Raw genomic sequence first — 22,778 nt, forward strand, 5'->3', positions numbered from 1 at the left:
TATATAGTGACACAAGCGGATGCTCATCATGTGATTAGAAAGGAAAGTGGAAAGCAATGAAAGGAATAAAGAGGTGCATACTACTTTCTATATCTAACATTGTGCAACTAAATATATTGGAATAACGCAACACCTGCCTTGTTGCGGTGTTTTTGTTGCCTTGTTGTCAACGGCAACGCTTGCCAGTTGACACCTTCAACCAATAAAACCATGATTAAATGAATGGCTCCAATACATTAGCAACGCAGCATATCAACCTTAAGTTATTGTGCCAGCAGTTTGTGTGATTGAATAAGTGGGTACTAACCATAAATAAAAAAACACAAAGACAAGCTACTAGCTTGTTTTTGTCATTAATTCAGCTATAGCTAACTAGAAATTCCCCTGTCATACAGCCCACGACCAAAGAGATATTGGAAAAAAAGAAAGGGTACTGAAGGTTGAGAAATGCAATATTAGCAGTCAAATGGCACTGCAGTGCAATAGGATAATTGCAATGGTAGCTGTAATGTACTGGGTGTGGGTGTTATTATATACAACAAATAGCAATAATAAAAGGAAAAGATTATATGTTTATATCTCTCCCCCTGCAATAGGAAAAATGCAATATCGGCCAATATTAGAAATATTAGAAGTAAAATGGCAAGCTACTGTGTACTATACACAATTTGAAAGTTGTTTGTGCTGAATGTAGAATGGTATTGATAGCGATCTTTAACAGAGAGCAAGTATGAGCGTTCACGCGTCTCGAAGATTTCTGCAAACTGCAGCAAAATAAAAGCTGTTATAAAAGTGTTATAAAGCTGTAGGCCTAATCTACTGTAATGTATGTAATTTAACAACAACAATAAGGAAATATGTTTATTATAACTCTGAAATGCAAAATTAGAAGTAAAATGGCAAGCTACTGTGTACTAACTATACACAGTTTGAAAGTTGGTTGTGTTGAATGTAGAATGGTTTTGATAGCGATCTTTAACAGAAAGCGAGTATGAGCGTTCACGCGTCTGGAAGTTTTTTGCAAACTGCAGCAAAATAAAAGCTGTTATAAAAGTGTTATAAAGCTGTAGGCCTAATCTACTGTAATGTATGTAATTTAACAACAACAATAAGGAAATATGTTTATTATAACTCTGAAATTCAAAATTAGAAGTAAAATGGCAAGCTACTGTGTACTAACTATACACAGTTTGAAAGTTGGTTGTGTTGAATGTAGAATGGTTTTGATAGCGATCTTTAACAGAAAGCAAGTATGAGCATTCACGCGTCTGAAAGTTTTCTGCAAACTGCAGCAAAATGAAAAATGTTCTCGTCATAAAAGGGCATTGTAGTTCGGCCCTAGCTTGTACATAAGTTGTAAATAATTTTGGCTAACGTTTTAAATAATGAAACCTTCGGTGATTGGACAAAAAACATAGGCTGATGAACTGTGTACCACAATTTCGTACCTGTAAATCGGTCTACGCCTCAAACGGTCTACGTTTATTACAGAAACCTTTGAATAAATTCGATTACAAAGAAAAAATGCCATAGACTGGTGAAATGAGCACGGTTTTCTTGTGAAATGCGCACTGCTAATTAGTTCTACTATCTGTTGCACAGCTTTATTGGCGTATCGTAGGCCGGTCTTAACTTTTATTAAACCAAGCTTTTCAAAAGTTTTGTGGCAATTTTCGGCCAAGTAAATCTGTCTATTTGTGTATAATCCGTTCAGATGGGTAGGTTTTAAGAGACTGTCGACAATTTAAAAACACTTGATAACATATTTAAATAGGCTTATATGTGTTTTGTATCATTATTTTACTTTAACGACTCTACAAAATGATGGTTAAATTTGTTGATGAGATTTCGAGACAAGGGTTTGTGACGTTGTTGATGAATAATTTTCATAAGTTGTGTGCACATGCATTTGTCATAAAAACTCTCAAACTTTGCTCCCGCTCGTTTGGTCAAAAGTAATACCAAAGAGTTTGCGACTTTGTTGATGAATCATTTTTGTAAGTTGTGTGCACATGCATTTTTCATAAAAACTCTCAACCTTCGCTCAGCTCCTTTGGTCGTGGGAAAACCACTCTGTAGCCCTCATACCACAGTGTGTAAATTAGTTCATAAAATACCAGACAGTTCTACCAAATCTGAGTCTGGAACCATAAATTATAGCCTAAGTTTTACAATTGATGTTTGCATTGATTTGTCAATAAAAGGTGAAATGAGGTTATTTTAGCCTTAACTCACCAAATAATATAGCCAAAATTCTACTTATTATATTGGACTATACCTCCTCTTTTACTAATTTGCAACAGCATTTTGTGGTTGGCAGCATCTTGGTCAGCAGTGCATCCTTATATGTTGTAGCATTGATCACTCTTTCACAGATGTGGTGGCTAATTCATTTGCTGGAATATATCATCAAACCATAACACTAGTATGCCGTTTGACACTAGTACAGTGTTTGATAGCGGGTGTTTGATGCTACTGCGCTGTAAATAAATTGTAATCAATAAATTGAGGTGAGCTGCTGTCGGTATTTTCTGCATCTTTGTAGTATTAGTGTTGCCTATAGCCCCACATTGTATGTTGTTAGGAGAAATGCTAGTTACATGACTTCATTGTTGCATCATCAGTACCTCAGTGGTTATACTAATGTTCTATAAATTATCGTGGTATAATATAACTTAATTTATTAAGTTATATTAACAGTTTAACGTATTAACGTTTAATACTGCTAACAGTATTAGCAGTTTAACGTAATTTACCATTGTTTGTTTTCTGCATTGCATGGTAGAGTTAGTGTCACATGATTATTGAGAACTCATGAGATAACTACATACATCTATGGTTGATTGGTTTTATAGCTTTAGTAAATTGACATCCGACCTAGCGTCATTACATCAGCAAGTTGAAAGCAAGAAACAAGCTCTAGCTCAATCCAAGTTACTGCTGCCGTTTTCAGCTGCCTCATCTGTCCCTCCACCTACCAGCAATGAGGATCTACTACTTATAGATTTTATATGATGTTAGACTCACATTGTCTCACCTTTCCAAGTTTTGTTTCATTTATAAAGTACATTTTGTGATAAATAATTGTTATACTAAACAAATATAATTGCTATTTGCATATAGATGTTATTAAATTTAATGTTGCCACCCAATTTTTACCCATTTGTTATTTTATACGGTGCAAACCTTTGCTAACAGTAGAATATGCTATTACAAACATACCCTTCAAAATGTTGTATAGTTGATTCGTAGAATATTCAATATTGTGTGAAGGAAATTTGTTTATTTTCACTTCAACGGTATTTAAATTATTTGTTCAAAAAATATTATTGTAATCGGTTTATTATATTAATGTTAAACAGTGATAAGTGTAACTGGCATGTTTGTCGCCTACATAATCCATCCACTAGCATTTTGGCTTGGTTTTATATCTAGATAGAGTGCTAATAGTTTCTGTTAAATATATTTACATTTATTTCCTTATCTGCTAGTAGATAGTGTTCATGTCTAGAACTATGTCTACATGGAAGCTACTGCCCTGCTCATGGTTTTGTCTGCAGCATCGCACAAGTGTTGACAAGGTCTCTGCTACAACTGCTGAAAATGTATGATTAGAAATTGGATGACATGATAAAAGTATAAGAAAGAGGTGAACTGTTAAAGGTATTTATTCATTTGACTAGGAATGTTTTACCATAAATAGCACCATAGATACAGCAAAAATTATCTTTCCCTATATACAATCTATTAACCTATCTTCAATTCCACACTGTTACAACTATTATAGAATAACACAGGTACCAGCTACTATAATAGAGGTACCATAGGTACCTGCTACCATAGAGGTACCATAGGTACCAACTACCATAGAGGTACTAGATACCATAGAGGTACCACAGGTACCAGCTACCATAGATGTACTACAGGTACCAGCTACCATAGAAACCACAATGACCAACGATAAGCTTTCCCAACTTGCAATGATTTGCTGAGGAACATACAATAAATTGTTACATGGCTATAACCATTATACCAGCACTATAAGTACAGACTTAGTGGTACATTACTTTTATCATATCTCAAGCTTCAAGTGGTTTCAACATTGCAGATCTGACCAACTTACCATGATAGAAACTATATAACGACAATTTCAATTGCAGTGTCAGTCCATTGATTGCATATACGAAAGTAAAGAGTATAAAGAGTTAGTTCCTACATATGATAGAAGTAGTAATCTTACACATTATTATCCATCAATAACATGGAGAGAGAGTTGTTAAAAACATGACTAGCTAAAGTATAACAGAGCTGTTGATTGATTTCCTTTCGTGATGTCATTTCCAAAACATCATCGACCACCTTCCTAATGGGAACTTCCAAAAGTGCAGCTACCGGAGATGGAAGCTCATCGATTACGCACTGCTTGGCGATCTGTTTCAACTTCTCAATATCGTATTCAACGGGAGTTTCCTCTGTCTCTGGCCAGATAGTCTCTCTGAATAGTCTAAGTAACTGTGAGAGTTCAGGGGGAGAGGTGTAAACATCAACCTTTCTGGTGAGCCACTGGGTAAGGTAGGGGACTAAGAATGACTTGACTGTTGATACTATTCCCTTGTTTTTACTTGTTTCTAAATTCTGCTGCAGAAGCAGAAGGACCAGCTGAAAGATACTCTCTGCCAGCTCTTCACCTGTCTCTGCGTAACTGACACCATTCTGGAGGATTTGAGTTTGATTTCCTAGAGAGAACTGGGGAGGTATGATTTTATGAAAATCCGGATTGGATAGCAGACGAATGAGATCGGAAGGAATTGTCTCTTTGACGGAGATTACTGGAATCTTTTCATCGATTGAATGGGATAGCTCTGCAGTAGAAATATACCCTGGATTAAAATATTCAACTTTGAGTCCTTGTTCTCTGTAACTTGTTCTATTTAACCCATTCACATATTTATTCCTAATCAGGTACAGTACAACCTCAATCTTTGAACACTTCTGATCTCAAACAAAAACATTTCAGACAGTTTTTCCTTCAAAAGCTGAACAAAAGCTCAAAACTTGAACAACCTCAAGAAAGGTCAAAGATACCTGACAACATGGTCAGAGCTACCTGACACTTTCTCATTTTCAGTACTCAACTGCTGTGTCCAGATATGTTCACAGCGGTTTACAAAATATTTCATTTTGTGTGTAGCGCGTATTTTATTGGTGTATTATTCTATTTTTCTTTTACTAAAATAATCACATGAACTATTTCTACATGTTTTGATTTCATACAAACATCTGAGGAAATGAGACTGTGTTATGAGCTGCTACAGATATAGCCATATATTTTCCAATATATCCTCCTCTACTAATACTGTTTATGAGAAATTCATTGTTCATTATATCTGCTTTCTTATTGTATAGCACATGGTGCTTGAAGAATGCTTAAATATGGACTCACACAAAACTTTAGTATATTTGATCTGAAAGTATCGGGATTTTTGTATCAATTGCGATTGTTTTTAATGTTTTAGCTGATCTCACTGCCAGGATGTTTCAAGATTAAAATTGACCAAACTTAATTGAGGTAAAAAAGGTCAGCCGCAAAATATGTCTTTGCCAAAATGACGTTGCTAGATGCGCAGCAGCCTGTCTCTCTCATTATTGATATCGGTTTTTGCGTCCAAGTTGCGCATTACGAGTCCCTTTTCTGTGGGTCCCTTTGCTGAAGTGCAACTATTTCTAGTCTTGGAGCTGATTTAAATAATTTGAAATGTGAAAATAGTTTCAGAATTCAAACAATTCACTTTATGTATATCTATTCATTGGCTAAATCCTCTGCAAATATCTTTGTGTTTCAAGTTCATTTCAAATTATGAACACGAGTATCCAGGCAATTTGGTGAGCTGTGAGAGATTGTCATGTGTGCGTCAATAAAGCACATAGAATAAGTATGCGCACAAGACATCTAAAACAAAGGAGAATTATTGGAGCAGGTGATATAATGCTCAGCGGTGAAGCCCATTGTTATGGGTTCGAATCCCATATGATGCAATTTTATTCCTGATCTCCAACTGTGGTCCCACCCATATTACAGTATTAGCCCCACTCATATTACAGTATTAGCCCCACTCATATCACAGTATTAGCCACGCCCATATCACAGTATTAGCCACGCCCATATCACAGTATTAACCACGCCCATATTACAGTATTAGCCACGCCCATATCACAGTATTAACCACGCCCATATCACAGTATTAGCCACGCCCATATTACAGTAAGGATTAATACCAACTAGAGATGAGGAAGATGTAAACATGGCAAGTTACTACTGTACTCCTCCATTATTTTAGATGAAACACAAATGATGACTTCTAACTGCAGACTGATAACAATAGTCTCCTGCCCAAGCAGGCACTTATTTACAATGGATACGCTGTTTATATAGCATTACCTATACATTACACTAAATAATTAGATAGCTAGTTTTGTAAATGAGTTTTTATAAATGAGCCTACAGCTGCAGCCTTGGCCTATGGTCTTCACACAAAAAAGGGTGTTAGCACTGTTCTAGTCGTTGACCTGGGTGGGGGTACCCTTGATGTGTCCCTCCTGTTAGTCCAAGGTGGAATGTTTCTCACACAAGCCATGGCGGGTCAGTGTTTTATGTAGACAAGCCATGGCAGGTCAGGGTTCTATGTAGACAAGCCATGGCAGGTCAGGGTTCTATGTAGACAAGCCATGGCAGGTCAGGGTTCTATGTAGACAAGCCATGGCAGGTCAGGGTTCTATGTAGGCCTCTTGATTGATTTTTATATACAAACTAGTCTACCATGAGCCTGTAAGATTATTTATAGATAAATGGTTTTAGATAAGTGGTGTTGGTGGAAAACTCAATACTAAACCAATTTTTATATTTAGAAACTGTAGTTTTGTATGTATTTTATATTTATTATACATATATTCTATATTTATTATATATATTTATTGTTACATACATAAATATAACAATAATTAATTATGTATATAATTTATATAGCATTACCTATACACTACACTAAATAATTAGATAGCTAGTTTTGTAAATATTGGCTTTGCTTAGATACCGATAGATAGAAAAATATAACAATTCGCATATAACATTGACAATTAAAGGACATGTGTGCAATTAAGGCCAACGGCTACAAATTTTTGTGAAGCTTTTTTGGCATTCTTATCTTTTTTAAATCAATCATTTCAAGTTGAAATCATCAAATCAACATTGAAATAGGCGATTGTGAGACAAAGCATTACAGAAAAAAACAGATGAATCCTTGTAGTTGTCTGCACTTGTTATATACAGAATATACACTAACTCCTACTATATGTTACTAGCCACAGCAATCATAGCTGGTATTTTTCCATATTTCAGGCTTAACAATTACATCTCAATATGATGCAATGAAGGCGCTCTCAGCGTGCTGATACAGCTGGCTAAGTTACTTAGATGTTGTATAGGGGTGGTTCCCATGATGCCACCAACATTTAGTTTCAATGAGATGTATAAGATATTTTAGTCTATTACTAATGAGCAACATAACCAGCAACTTCATTCAGTGTGTCATTAGAAAGTAATGTCCTGTCGGCAACCATTTTTCATTTCTTTGCCAGTTTCAAATGCCCTCAGTATTTGGATGATATCTCGAGAATTAGTACTCCAATCGACTTCAAACTTCGGAATTACCGGTTTATGTAAAAACCTATTATGCACCAAATGATCAAAGCTTTATAATCCTACCTAAACTGGAAGTGGAAGGAAACAAAGCGAAAATACGCGAACAAGGTTTTTTCAGGAGTAAGGTGTGATAATAAAACAACTCAAGTATCTCAGGTCCCGGCATCAAAGTATTAAAGAAGAAAAGGCTCCATTATCAAAGCCTCAGCGTGACTAGTTTTGTATAACATCATCAGTAAGATTCGTCTGCCCTTAGACCTTTAGTGTCTTACCAAACTTTGGCCGCTTGTGTTCCTTTTTGTCCGATGACTGAGAATAAGGATGGGAGAGTTTATCAGAGACCTTGTCAAACACCCCTGTCACAGTCCTCATCACCTTCTGTTAGCAGACACAAAACTTATGGTGGCTAAATAATAATAAAAATGGCCAGTTAAAGAGCAAACCAAAATAAATTCAATCTAACCTGCAGAATTTTCTTAAGAAATCATTTATTCTCATACTAAAATGAACAACTAACATAATAAATAACATTTGTAGGTAATTAACCATGTAAACGGGATTAAAGAAAGTTTTTCAACATTTTAGAGATTTTGTAAACGCATGCAAACTAGGAGTTTGCTTTCCCATGAGCCCCACTTATCCCTTCAGCGTACTTGGGTATATATGGAGTAGATTTTATTTCCATCTGTTCTATTTTCATCATCGGCTAGCTGACCATTACGATTTTTTAAAAAGATAGACTAAATGTGCTGAAAGAAACTAGCTAAGCTTATAAAAAAAATAGGTCATTTAAAAATCATATGCACCATGCATAATAAAAATTTTTGCGTCACATTTAGATTAAAAATACTGTATAAAGTAAATTAGTAAAAAAAAGTGCAGCTACCAGGGTTTGAACCCGTAGTATCCGGCTTAAGGACAAGAAAAGGTTTAACGCAGTATCAACACTCTACAGTAGCTCTTCACAGATAGAGCAAGACAAGATTATATACCATATAAATACTACATGCAATATATATCTTCACAATCTAATAAAACAGATCTATTTTTAATCAACCCAAATCCTTCAAGGATTTATTGAGAAGTTTTGCAGTTCTGGATCTTCAACTAGTATGAATGACCTTATTGGTGGCACTTGTAATAACTACAGAAACCCATTTGTGTCGATATTGTGACACAAAATCATACCGATAGTTCGCATTGCGCTTGATTTTGAGAAATTACCTATTTTGAAATTAAGTAACAACACATAATGACTTTTCATTTTCATCCACCAGTGACAAGAACTGTTAGTAACTGGATAGGCTGACCTTTACTTTCCATTATTTTTATTTAAAGGCTCATCAATTTTTAATATTTGAAAAAACAATCAATTTAGCAGTTCGACAATGACTTTTATTGGCTAATACTTTAAAGTAAACCAATCAGACATCAAAAATCACTGGCGTATATAAAAATAACATGCCAATGCATAGTGTGACTTTGTTGGTAAATTTGGTATTAAGTGCCAACGCATAGTGCAATTTTGTCGATAGATTTGGTATCGATTGCCAAAGCGTAATGCCATATGATCGATGAATTCGGTATCCAATGCCAATGCATGATGCAATTTTGTCAGTAGATTTGGTTACAAAAGTCACCTAGAGTAAAATATCTTAAAAAATTAATTACTAACATTCAATGAATTTTATCCACATGAGTTTTTCCAATGAGGAATGTGAACATACTCCAACAAAGTCGTCAAACCCGATGCTGCCACCAACAACCAATTAACTAGTACTAGACTCGATGGGTAACCAACAAAACACACAGAGGCAACCTACCTTGTCTAAGCGAGCAGCTGGAGGAATTATCTCCACTTTCTCCTGAACAAACTCAATCTCAGCCCCACCATTATAACCAAGGAACTCTTCTAAATCCTTGGAAAGGTGCAACACTTGCTGCCAGACAAGCTGTAAAACATAATTGGACATTATAACCTAGTCTCAAAGGAATATGGGACAATACTACCAACCGAAAAAATAAGCTCATCAGAATAGATGCGTTAATGAACAAAATATCTACTGGCTTAATTACGACCTTCGTGCAATCCGCCCACCTGTATTTATGACCACATTCAGCAGATTTCGTGATTTCCAGATATTCAGATTTTCCAGATTGAGTGGATATCGTCATGGAAACATAAGCACAAACAGGAAATACTGTACGCAGAAGAGAAATGTAGATGGTGTGCAACTGAAAATTGTATTTTAATTTTTGGTCTTTTTAGTCTTATTTTCTAGTTTTAATATTATAATATATATATATTTAATATATATATTTTGTGTTAATTTGTATTTTCAATTTCTAACTGTAAACATTTGAGCCGGATTCACAATCCACATCACATGTGCTTGAGTAGACACCTTCAAGGTTATAACCATGTTGACTTACGATTGGTTGATGGGATTTCGATCTAGGTCATAACTCAGATAGTGAGTGTATACTACAAATACTTAACTAGCCGAGGTTAAGACAAACTTAGTCAAAACAGATACTTTGTATTCTTTCTGAGGAAAGTATATTAGGCTATTGTTTAATTCATCATTAGCGTATAACAATTCTTGACTAAATATCTAGCTAGTTTTTTGATTTTTGATTTATTTTCATCAACAATAGTAATTAAATAGAAGAAAAAAAAGTTTGAAGAGTGATGAAACCCATAATACGCAATAGCACAGCTAGTTGGGGCGTCGGGCTTGTCTTCATCGCGTACTCATAATCAATTTTTTGAGCAATTAGGTTTTATTCAATTGTTACAAGATGTAATTTAAGTTTTTTCTTGAAACTGGCCACATTATTTATGATTTTTATAGTTTTAGGGAGTTGGTTCCAAAAAATAGCCTGTTGGTAAGCCACTCTGCAATGGCTTGCATGGGAAGAAGATTGTGGGAGGTTTAGACAGAAATTTGAGAATTGGGTATGATATATTGTGCGAGGGATGTAATAACAATAAAATTCATGATGGGCTAAAAATATAATGCGGTATGAATATAGTGAACTGATAGGTAGTATGGATGGTGATTTAAAAAGAGGTTTGTTGTAGGCGAGACAGGGTTTTTTGCGAATGGTTCTTATCATGCGCTTTCGAAGTGTTATCAAATTTGTAAGTTGGGTAGGAGGCGTGTTGCTCCATGCCTCAATGCAATATGAAAGTTTAGAATTAATTATTAACCATAGAATTGTATAATAAAAGCAGAGGTTTGTGGGGTAAATACTCAGATGTGCGGTAGAGTAAGCCTGATAAGGGTCTCAGTTGTTTTAGTAAATATTCCATGAGTTTTTTCCAAGTGAGATTAAAATCAATGAGAATACCTAAGAATTTAGATAGATCTGTCTGACAAATTGGTTTGTTGAAAATGAAAAAGGAATGAGTGTTAGCTTCCAATTATATCATCAAACAAAAAGTTTGATGATATAATTGTAACAAGGATGCTGAATGGAATGGGCATAAAATGGAATCGCTATCATTCAAATCGCAAGTATGTTAACTACAGTAAATATTGTTCCTCCAAGAAAGCTGTTCAACGAACACAAACATTTCGCAGCAGTGCTGATCTGCTCAACACAACTAATTCTTGGTAATGTAGGAAAACCTGATGGGGAAGACAATTGCTGATCTTAATCTTGTCTCATCTTTCCGTGCCAGGCCTGCCTTGGATGTGAGTATGATATACCCTTAGGATCAGTTTAACAAGATACTATTATAGTTTTTGTATCTACTTGGTTTTTACATAAAAGGAAAAAAGATTTACTACAAACCCCTCTGATGAATTTCTCGAGAGAAACTCTTCTTTTTTCCACCTCTTGAAGCTTTCGAGTGTTTATTGTCACTTGTTGCCACCAAGATGGACTCTGAATAGCCCTAAGAGCACTCTGGTACTGCGGGTCTTTTTTTAATCGTGCCCGTAAGTTGATGAACTCTCGGAATCTCCTATAAACCATAAAACAACTAGAACTTATTTGCATAACTTAACAACCAGATTCATTTTAAACTGACACAACATGGTACAGAGAATCAACACCTGTTGGTTCTCTGTTACAACACAATCAAACATCTACTTATCTTCACCTTTACATTTGAATTTTTCAAACACATAGAGTAAATATTTTACTTTGCATCTAAATTAATTTTAAATGATTATGTGAAGGCTTTTTAAATATAGCAGTTTGGTAAGTGTAAGTGAAAAAGCTGGTGAGAAAAAGAAGAAAGTGGCCGTATGCCATACTATCATAGATGTACCATACTATCATAGATGTACCATACTATCATAGATGTACCATACTATCATAGATGTACCATACTATCATAGATGTATAACGTAAATTAGAGTAAACCTCATGCGGTGTAAGTTAGAGTAAGTTATGTAATGTACCTCTATCATCACATCTAATTTCAAGCCTACACTACCGTTTGCATGTCTCTAAAAACTAATTTATCCCTTTAGTTCTTACGCAAAATCATTTTTGTAAGAAATGTCATTTTTGTAAAATCATCTACTTCTATACATCTATATATATATTTTTCAAAGTCCGTCTGTTGGAAATCCGTCTGTTGGAAATCCGGCTATAGCTATTATTAGAACAGCTGAGCTGGACAACAATACAGACTCAAAGTCATGGCTTACCGGCATTGGAAGCCTAACCTTATCAACTAGCTTAGTGGAGTTTTCCGTTGGCAATATGCCAGGCTACTACTAGCTTGAAAGGTACACTTGTTTGTCAAAGTTTGAAAACCTTTACAGTTGTTTTTATTTTTCTCTTAATTTATTTCAACTGCACGACACACTTCTCTCATGATTTATAGTTTGAAAGTTAGAATGGCAAATGTTGTTATATGTTAAATTCAAATCAATTTTCTGTCCAAAAGCATTTTTTACTACCCGGGCAACGCCGGGTAGCAAAGCTAATATATATATAAATCTCAAAGACTGTTGTTCAGTTTGTCCAGCTATAGCTGATTAGCATCTAGCAATGAAAAATCCGTATCGCAGAAGATTTGATCTCAGAACTTCCTATTCACCAGGCGATAAACTAACCAGTTGAATGGATTTTGCAGTGGATTCATCCGGCAAAATGAGTCGTTATCTGGGTTAAAATACGCATAGCACTCTGTGTTACGGTGCAACGTCACTAAATCTTGCTCTCATGGCTCTTACTACTAAGCTTAGCAATAGGGATACTAGCGTACTCAAATTAGCCGTTGGCAATGGGCCAGGCTAACGGCAAATGGCAGGCAACTACATTACCTGCCACTGTTTATAAGCTGATTTTTAATACCCGCGCAATGCTGGACGTTCGGCTAGTAGTTTCTATATAAAAAAATACCTACAGTATTTATTTAGGAGCTTAATTAACAGCTGTAGAATATAGTAAGCAAATTACAAAGTACTGCTATGGGAATATTTACAGCAACATCAGATTGCTTTAACGTAGGAAGTAGATTTCGTAATGAACCAAGTTTTGTATAGAGGTCTTGTATAGATAATGACATCAAGTCAGTCTTGAAGATATCAATGAATCTATGAGCTGAATGTAAACCATACACAATTCATAACAAAGGCCGCTCTATGACTAGCTGAATCACTTGATAACAAACTGCAGCACTCTATGTGTAGCATTATCACTCTATGTGATAATGCTTTACTGATAGTACTCTATGTGTAGCATTATCACTCTATGTGATAATGCTTTACTGATAGTACTCTATGTGTAGCATTATCACTCTATGTGATAATGCTCTACTGATAGTACTCTGTGTAGCATTATCACTCTATGTGATAATGCTCTACTGATAGTACTCTATGTGTAGCATTATCACTCTATGTGATAATGCTCTACTGATAGTACTCTATGTGTAGCATTATCACTCTATGTGATAATGCTCTACCGATAGTACTCTATGTGATAATGCTACACATAGATAATGCTATACATGATTACACAGCGAATCATAAGAGTATAAATGTATTATCACCAATACAGCAAGTAGGCTGCACCAGAAGATACATACCGGTAAGTGTGGAAGGGAAGCATGTAGCGTATTCATAGCCAAAACAAGAAAAAACCCACTCATAACTGAACTTGCTACAATAATGGTTTGCTAGCAAATGGACTTAAGGTAGGGACACACGAGACAAAATTCTCACGAAATCGGCAAAATTTGGACGAAACGATTCGTACGAATTGACATTTGAACGAATTCGTCCATCGTTGGTTGCGCACGATGAACGAATCCTGAATTGGACGAAACATGAGAAATTCCTACGAATCGTTGTTTGATTGGTCGGTTGAAAAGGTTAGTTGAATGTTGAAGGTCGTTTTCTTTTGCGCATGTTTGTACTGGAGCAAATGATTGAAACGGAATCAGCTTCAATTTATCACCGCGTTCTGATTGGCTAGTTGAAAGTTAGTTTCGTACGAATCCGTGGTGGGGAAACTCCGTGTGGCAGGTCAGAAATTTCGTACGAATGGAATTTCCCAGATTAGTTGAAATTACACGATACGTGTGGCCTTACCTTTACTAAGAAAGATTGGCAAGCAACTTGGCTCACTGAAAAAAGATTGGCTAGCAACCGAACTCACAAAAAAGACATTGGCAAGCAAATGGACTTGCTAAAATAAGTTGCTTAGCGACCGAACTCACTAAAAATAAATTAGCTAGCAAATGGTCTCACTAAAACAGATTAACTAGCAAATAGGCTAACTAAAAATATTGGCTAGCAACTGGACTCACTGAAAATAGATTGGCTAGCGAATGGACTCGCTAGCAACTGGACTCACTAGCAAATGGATGGCATTTACCTTCATACTGGCACCATATGCACTGACCAACCTTGAAGAAATGTCGATAATGACGGCCAAACTTTGGTTAACATTTTGAAAAAAGTTAAAAACTTATGCAAAAGCTTCAGGAAGATGATCAAATATCAAAGTATAAACTAAAGTCAAAAATATTCTGCTGTAAATCCTGCGAAAACAAGGAAAAAATCTGGCAGTTATGTAAATGTGATTTAGTCAAGTCTTATTTTCTGTGGTGATAACAAAGATGAAAAGTATAGCATCACAAAAGTTTATCCTATAAATCATATATTAGCCTACGACTAGTTTTCCAGCAAACTGACTTGAGAAATTGCTACAAAAGTAAACACCAAGTTAAGAGTATCTAGCTGAACCTTATGAAAGACTGATTTTGGATCCATAAACTTGCTATTGCAACTGTACAATCTCTGCTGCCATACCAGTGACGGCATCATTGACACCTTTCTATAATTTCTACCCTGATCAGATCAATTAGAAAACTTTTGCCTTCACAAGGGGATGAAAAATAGTATAAAAAAAGGTCAAAGACCTACCTGAAGACTTTACACTCTTTGCTGTAGGTCCCAAGGCCATTCTCGTTGCGATAGACTCCCTGATAACATATGACATAGAGCGTGTACTTGGCAGAACTGCGTCGCTCCGTCCTCGTCACTGTCGACGGAATCGACAAATCTCGAAATTTAACGACTAAAGGAAGAAATATTTTTGATAAACACAACATTAACTTCTTCATTAACACAATCATTCAGTTTACAAAGAAGTTCAAGCCAATGTAAGAAGTTGGCAACTAAATGTATTCCAGGTCGACGTATAAATATACTGAAATATATTTTATATCTTTAATCTATATATATATATATATATATATATATATATATATAAACTTCAAAGTTTGTCATCTGTCATTCGTCTGTCCAACTATAGTGATTAGTATCAATGAAAAATCTGAATCGAAGAAGATTTGATCTCGGAACCTCCCGTTCACCAGCCGATAAACTAAACCATTGAGCTACGCAAAATGCAATGGATTCATTGGGCGGTATGAGTCGTTATCTGGGTAAAAATGCGCATAGCGACCTACATTACGCGCAACATCACTAAAGCTTGCTCTCATGGCTCTTATTAGTAAGTTTACCAATACGGATACTAGCTTACTCAAGATAGGCATTGGCAATGGGCCAGGCTAATAGCAAGTGGTAGGCAACTATATTACCGCCGATGTTTATAAGCTATTTTTTAATAACCGTGCAACGCCAGGCATTCATCTAGTATATTAATATACATCAAAATGACCACAAACACGCAAATAGCTATATATCTAGGGATTATATGTTTGTTTCATTGGCATCATGCTGTTCTACAAGCAATAATATGGCAACTTGCCAATGCTGTTATCTACCCTGACGACAGTAAATTTACATACATTTACAAAACTTTGTCACAGACATGTGCATCCATCTGCAAGAGTTACACGAAAAATTAAGAATGACCTCTTGATACTCTGCCTTTAGTAAAAACAAATGAAACTTTTATCGCAGAATTGAACTAGTAGCAATAAAAAATTGTTCAAGCAGTGCTTTCCTTTGTCTTTTTCATCCAACGCTGGTACTTTGGAGTTGTCTTAACGCATTCGGAATGAGGATTCTGAATGAAAAAGAACAAAAGACGTGTCCTAAAGAAAAGTAAAACAGGGATATTTGCGGTATAAAAATATTGCGATATATATCGCAAAAAATTTGCGATATACCGATTTTAACTCACATAAGTCATTTGATTGGGGAAAACTTGATCCAATATCACTTGATGGACTATCCAAAGACTTCACTCTTCTGAATGTATGATTTCTTGCTGGTACGCTGTCATTGTCTTGAACAAAAGCATGCGAAGAAGTGCGAGTTCGAGAGCTCATTGGGGCATTGCCAGAACTGTTGACATCAGTAAATGTTTGCACCGAACCTGGGTCATCAGCAATTGTATCAGTGTTTTGGACACTGACAGCTGGCATCATCATAAGTGCGGGCATGGTTTTCGGTCGCTCTGGCATCCTGGAATGTTTCGCTAAGTCGCTGTCAACCGATGCGTTTCTTTGTTCATTTGGTAAGCCTGCACTACTAGGCGCAATTTTAAAATATTTCATCAAATCCTCGGATATGTATTCGAATCCACCTTCACTGTTTTCAGCATTTACAGTCTCTACTTTTTTGTTATTTTCAAGGTCAACGTCATCATCGGATATCGGAGTGTCTGCCCTAGAAGAGTTTGAATCATAACTAGTTGACTCCCTCTCTGTATCTGAACTCACTTCCACTTTTTTTATTTCTGCTGACTTGAGCAAATTTTCAAAGTCATCGGAAAGAACCCGAATCAATAGCTTCAAGAGATTTTGTTGTTGACTTAAATATTCTACAAGTTGTAGGAAAACATTGTCAGAAATGATTGCAGCTATAGCTTCCAATGCAAGAGGGGACAAATCCTCAACTGGCAGATACTTCCATAGAACCTGGTACATGACTTCCCTAAAATAACCTTCTTGTTCTATGTCATACGCTAAATTCCAATCAGCCATCGAGGAGTTGAGAAACCTGGTGCTGACAGCGAGGCTGGCATCTGAGGGAGTGAGCTGCTTGCGAGGCATTGGATTAACACTGGCCTTCTGGTAACTGTAACAGAATAGCAAGCAACAAGATTAGCCAAAGACATGATAGTTTTGTCCTCTCAATAGAACGGAATTTTTACGGAAATACAGAGCATGGGCATTTCTGATTCTGACATAAATGCTAGTATGCTGTGTATAGTACTAGTATAGTCTATTACTGCTACTATTACTACTACTGCTACTATTACTACTACTACTATTACTCCAACTACTACTCCTACTACTACTGCTACTACTACTATTACTACTACTATTACTACTACTACTACTACTACTATTACTCCAACTACTACTATTACTCCTACTACTACTAATACTACTACTATTACTACTACTACTACTATTACTACTACTACTACTACTATTACTCCTACTATTACTATTACTCCTACTACTACTAATACTACTACTATTACTACTACTACTACTATTACTACTACTACTACTACTATTACTCCTACTATTACTATTACTCCTACTACTACTATTACGACTACTGTTCCTACTACTAATACAGTCATACCTTGACATAGGAGTGCCCAGACATACGAGAAAATTGAGATACGAGCAAATTTTGGCGCAATTTACTGCCTTGAGATATGAGAAACTATTGAGATATGAACACACGAGTTGGTTGTTTATGACCACTAACTGGCTGAGTATGCGAGAGGCCGCTTTCATTATAAACAGCTTAGTCTCTCTCGTTGTATCAGTTTGAAAATCTCTTTAAAAAGGTCAGCTAAACGTTACAGTGAAAGCGAGGCAAAAAGCGCTAAACCGGAAACTGATAACAACAAATTAAAACGATGACAAAATTAAAATAAGTAAAATATTAAAACTTAGCTTTAAATGTGTGTTTAGTACGCTAAATACATTTAATTTAAATTCAAAGTTTATACGGTGTTATGTAACATCACAAAAATGTAGTGTAACGAATGCATTGCTGTCAAGACTCTCTCACACCGCTGCTAGCCACAACTTCTGTTTCCAAGTTAAAAACTCCATGCAGTACTGTACATAGTATACATTTTATTGCAAATTATAACCACTAAATAGGTAATTGTTGCACTTTAGGAACATAGGTACCCAATCAAAACAATAAAAACATGTTTTTCAATCGTGATATCCTGTTTAGGTGGTTATTCATTGTATTGGAATGGATTAATTAGTATATGACATTGAGATACGAGCGGATTGACATGCGAGCTTAGTCCTAGAACGCATGTCGAGGTATGACTGTACCACTTTTAATGAGATTAATCTAAAGCACATGTCGTTTAACCTGTGAGTTCAGCTCATAGGAGATAATGGAAAAAGGGTAGTGAGCGATGCACCTACCACAAAATATGTAAATGTGTTCCATGGATGAGATCTCGGAGAAAAGTGAAAATGTTGAACTTTTTGGTAGAGACTAGAGCTAAGATCCGATCGATAGCTACAAATGTAGTTTCAGTAACTTTCTGTTGCGTCCGCTCGTCCACACCCAGCGGTTCAGTCCAACTTTCAATGAAGGACTTGGAAATCAATTTCTTGATCAGCTCCACCTCATGCACCACTCCTGGGAAATAGCAGAAGAAAAAAAGAGTATGAGATTAGACCTTTAGAATCAGTAAACTTCCAAGAGCCAATATTTTATTATTGTTACAGAAGGTTTTAATAATTTGACATAAGCTTGCAACCTCAAGAGAATTTTGACATGCCAAATTTTTGACAAGAGAGCTATCAGATCTCCATCAGACTTGCCGAAGAATTAACATTGATTTAATTTATGAGCAGTTGTAGCCAAAGAAGAGAGTGAGTATTTTCTTATAATAAGAGCTATCTATAAATATATAGCCCAATTCTCCAAACTCAGTTTCTTATTACAATAGAACATGCAAATATACCCACTCTACGCATAACCAATTTTGAACAATATATTTCTTGAAACTAAATAATCAACGCCGATGCATAATGTAACTTTTTGCAGTAGATTTGGTAACAAATGCCAACACATAATGCAATTTTTCGGTAGATTTGGTCACTAAATAAAAAGTAAAAATTCTATTCTAATAGCATTATATTTCAAGGAAACCTAGTACTTCCATGACCAATTTTGTTAATCATCAGTGATATTCAAAGACTACTATCTCATAGAAATTCTGTAAATGACACCGGCTATCTGTGAAGAAACTTGTGTACAAATTCTTGCAAAAACAAAGATTTTTAAATAAGCAATTATCTATTTTTGCCAATATAAATTTGTGTCCAATTTTTGAAACAAAAATATTATTCACTCAACTGAACAGAATATTTTGCATACTAAAAATCATTAAGAAAAATATATTGTCGAATAAATGTGAACATTAGCGATGAAGAAAGAAAACGCATCTTAGTGCGCCCTGCAAGCCCTGAAAAAATACATTCTTAAAAAAACTACAATAATAAAACCTGCATGTCCTGATTGTTTGACTTATTTGAGGAACGCTTCGATAAAACTTACAGATGGTAAAGGCTCACATTATTTGTATAAGCAAGACATATAATGCATTGAAACTGCAAATGCATAACATTAATACAATTGATTCAGGATATTGATATCAATTGATATCAAAAGTGGCAAATAATGACACAAATTTGAAGTCATCAGTAGAATGAGTACCTGAGTAGTTGCGATGTTTCTTTAAGCTGTAAAACTGAGGCCATGTGATCCAATTAAGGAAGCTGGTGAGGTTGAGGTGCCAGAAAAGAGTAGATAGAATGTAGCTTGCCAACACTATCCCAACAAACGTCAGCTGTAAAAATAATTCGAGTTGGCGATGAGATTATACTAACACGTATAAAAAATAAACAACTACCAACTTTTAAAACATTTCTGTTTCTGTGTCTTTTTATTTTCTCTCTCTTTTAGTATGTAATGAAAAGCATTATTTTGTTGATGATTGCCGATACAAAGTTATACGCACATAATAGCCAGACTATGCACTGTTTGAAAGCTCTGATAGTACCAAACTGCTTACTAAATTGAGAAAGGCTTTTTCTGTCTATTTTCAAAATTACATGAAATTAAATTTTTTCTTACATTAAGTTGCTGTAAGCTAATGCAGCCTTGCTGACAAGACTAAAAAGCAATTTGTCAATGGACAGTAAAAGCTAGATCAAACATACTACTAGATAAAATGCTGCCTCTGGCTGGGATTGGACCTGCAATCCTGCTGTTGTTAATTCCTATTTTTAGAATTATTTAAGCAATATTTAATTTCACAGCCATAATTCCATATAGTTAAGTATATGACCAGAAAACCTGATTTATACCTTGCTACATGCTATGACTTTACCTCTAATTCCACAAATTAACATTCAATTCCATGAAGTTACTTCTAATTCCATGAATTTATCCCTACTTCCATGAATGTACCTTTAATTTACCTCCAATTCTATAAATTCACCTCTATTAAATTAATTAAATTTAATTTATGGAATTCCATAAACTTACCTCTAATTTACTGATTCATGTACAAAATCACTTATACCTAACTGAATCTTTAGTTAATCGGTGAAAAGGCAGCTATAGTTACCCACCCCAAAAGGAATTGCCAATAGAAGAAGAATAATAGCAGAAATCAAGAGCAGCTGGGTTGTTGTATAAAGCATAAATGCATCCCAGATCTTGTTGCGGAGTGGCATAATGTCAATAAGCCAGCAGCGAGATGGTGAATGGCGAGGTGGTGAAAGCCATGCCTCTATAACAATATCATCACACTATAATATATAATTTTCATCGAAATTACAGTGATCCCTCGATACTTCTGCGGTTCAGCTTTTACAGTTTTAGTACTTTGTGTGGTAAAAATATTTATTTGAAATAAAAATGAGTGAAATATATAAATATCTCGACTACTAAAATATCTAGATCAAGTGAAATCGCCCCGCGAGTATCGTGGTAAAAATCGCTGTGGTGCACTATCTTTCTGTTTTGTGAAGTGTAAAAATGCAAAGCGCTTGTGAAACCATCCATCATGTCTCTTAAACACCCTGACCCCCCAAAATGGTTCATTAAACCTAAGAAGGGAGAAAAATGTTAACAATTTTCATCGGAAAGCAGAAAAGTTGCCGGTGCTGATTAACCTCGAAACATGAGGGATTACGCTAAATCTCTATTGTACAAAGTTCTTATGCAGATATTCTCAATATCTTCTAAACAAAAAATGTATAATATTCAAATAAAGATAGCTAAAAAAAACTATTTTTTGTCTCTTTAGTATCATCTCTTAAAAACATATTTTTATTCTAAATACAAAAGTGAATCAATGTGTGCCAACTGCAAAAGAGCTAAAAATATGCAAACCTTCTCCCGATTATACATAATTGAAAACAAGGTCACTATTTTTGCTAAAAGCATATTTTTGTGTTTATCAGCTCAAAGCTTGATCAGTCTTAGCCATAATAGGTGCATCGGCACAAAGTTCAATTACTTGGGGAAGCCAATGTAACAAAAGTATCTAAGATAATTTTAGTGCTGCAAGTTAAAGAGGATAATTTTAGCAACTAACAAAGTTGAGTGGCTCTTTCTGAAACTGATGAGTGAAAGGAGAGCAGTCAGTATTGCAGTTGCTCGAACAGACAAATCTTAAAAAATTGGAAATAGCTTGAAACTGATATCTCTTGCGATATATATGAAAAATGGTTTTTAAATAAAAAAAATTATTTTCTGATCAAAATTGCTATACATAAATGCTATACATTTTGTATAGCATTTATACAAAATCAGGTTGACTTACTAACTAACAATCTCAAGCAGATTTTTGTAACTAATCTTCTTTACTTTTATAGATTGTTACATAAAGAGTTCTTACAAAAAGCTTAAAATTCTTAGCCAGCATCATCAATGTTTGCAGGCTAAGCTATTGTTTTAAAGCGACATCACTTGTCAACCTATAGTCTATCTTTCATATAAGATGGAGGTATTTGATCCTTTGACAAAATGCTAGACAGCGTGATAGCAGACTGGAAAAACCTTTAAAAAATTAAATATCGCACATTGGTTAACTAGCAGTGAACCAAATACAATCTGGACTAATCTTTGTCTATTAAAGCTGGCAGTTTTCGAGTTAGAATGCGATGCAAAATTGAACAAGCAAAGCTTTTGAAGAAAAATGGTCTAAATAAAATTGATTTCTGTTTTTTTTACTACACTGCCCCAAAATATCGGCTATTTACTAGTAGTATTACTCAAAACGTAACGCACAGAAGTCGCTCAACGTCCTATATTTGCTGAGTTAAAGTAAGATTTGAATAATGATAGTTTAGTAACCGACAGTTTATTTAATTACAGTCAAAACTGAAATTCCTCCTAAAGCAGAGTTTCCAGTATTGTAATTTTAGTTCTAGCAAATACTGATGCAAATGCAAACATAAAAGGTATACATAATGAATTGATAAACTGCAAACGCAAGTTTCAGTTGTACATATATTAGGTACTTGCAAGAATCAAATTACAGCAATAAGTGATGGCAAGCAAATTTACCACGAGCTTTAGAACGCACGTATAAATAATTAATCGTTGAAGGTTAGATAAAACAG

General features: G+C 35.2%; 1 protein-coding gene across 1 annotated transcript; it reads right to left on the minus strand.

Moving 5' to 3' along the window:
* Positions 1 to 3,998: 3,998 nt before the first annotated feature.
* LOC137393976 (sorting nexin-19-like) lies at positions 3,999 to 22,747 on the minus strand. The gene is made up of 10 exons (XM_068080693.1): positions 22,723 to 22,747; positions 20,778 to 20,938; positions 19,858 to 19,990; positions 18,555 to 18,774; positions 16,322 to 17,220; positions 15,094 to 15,247; positions 11,501 to 11,672; positions 9,523 to 9,651; positions 7,972 to 8,077; positions 3,999 to 4,862 (listed from the first exon to the last, which is right to left on the minus strand). Exons 2-10 carry the CDS (start codon positions 20,880 to 20,882, stop codon positions 4,237 to 4,239), a joined length of 2,544 nt encoding a protein of 847 aa, XP_067936794.1. The 5' UTR covers positions 20,883 to 20,938; positions 22,723 to 22,747; the 3' UTR covers positions 3,999 to 4,236.
* Positions 22,748 to 22,778: the final 31 nt, after the last annotated feature.

This window comes from Watersipora subatra, chromosome 4, assembly GCF_963576615.1.
Source record: "Watersipora subatra chromosome 4, tzWatSuba1.1, whole genome shotgun sequence".
NCBI classification, from domain to species: Eukaryota; Metazoa; Bryozoa; class Gymnolaemata; order Cheilostomatida; family Watersiporidae; genus Watersipora; species Watersipora subatra.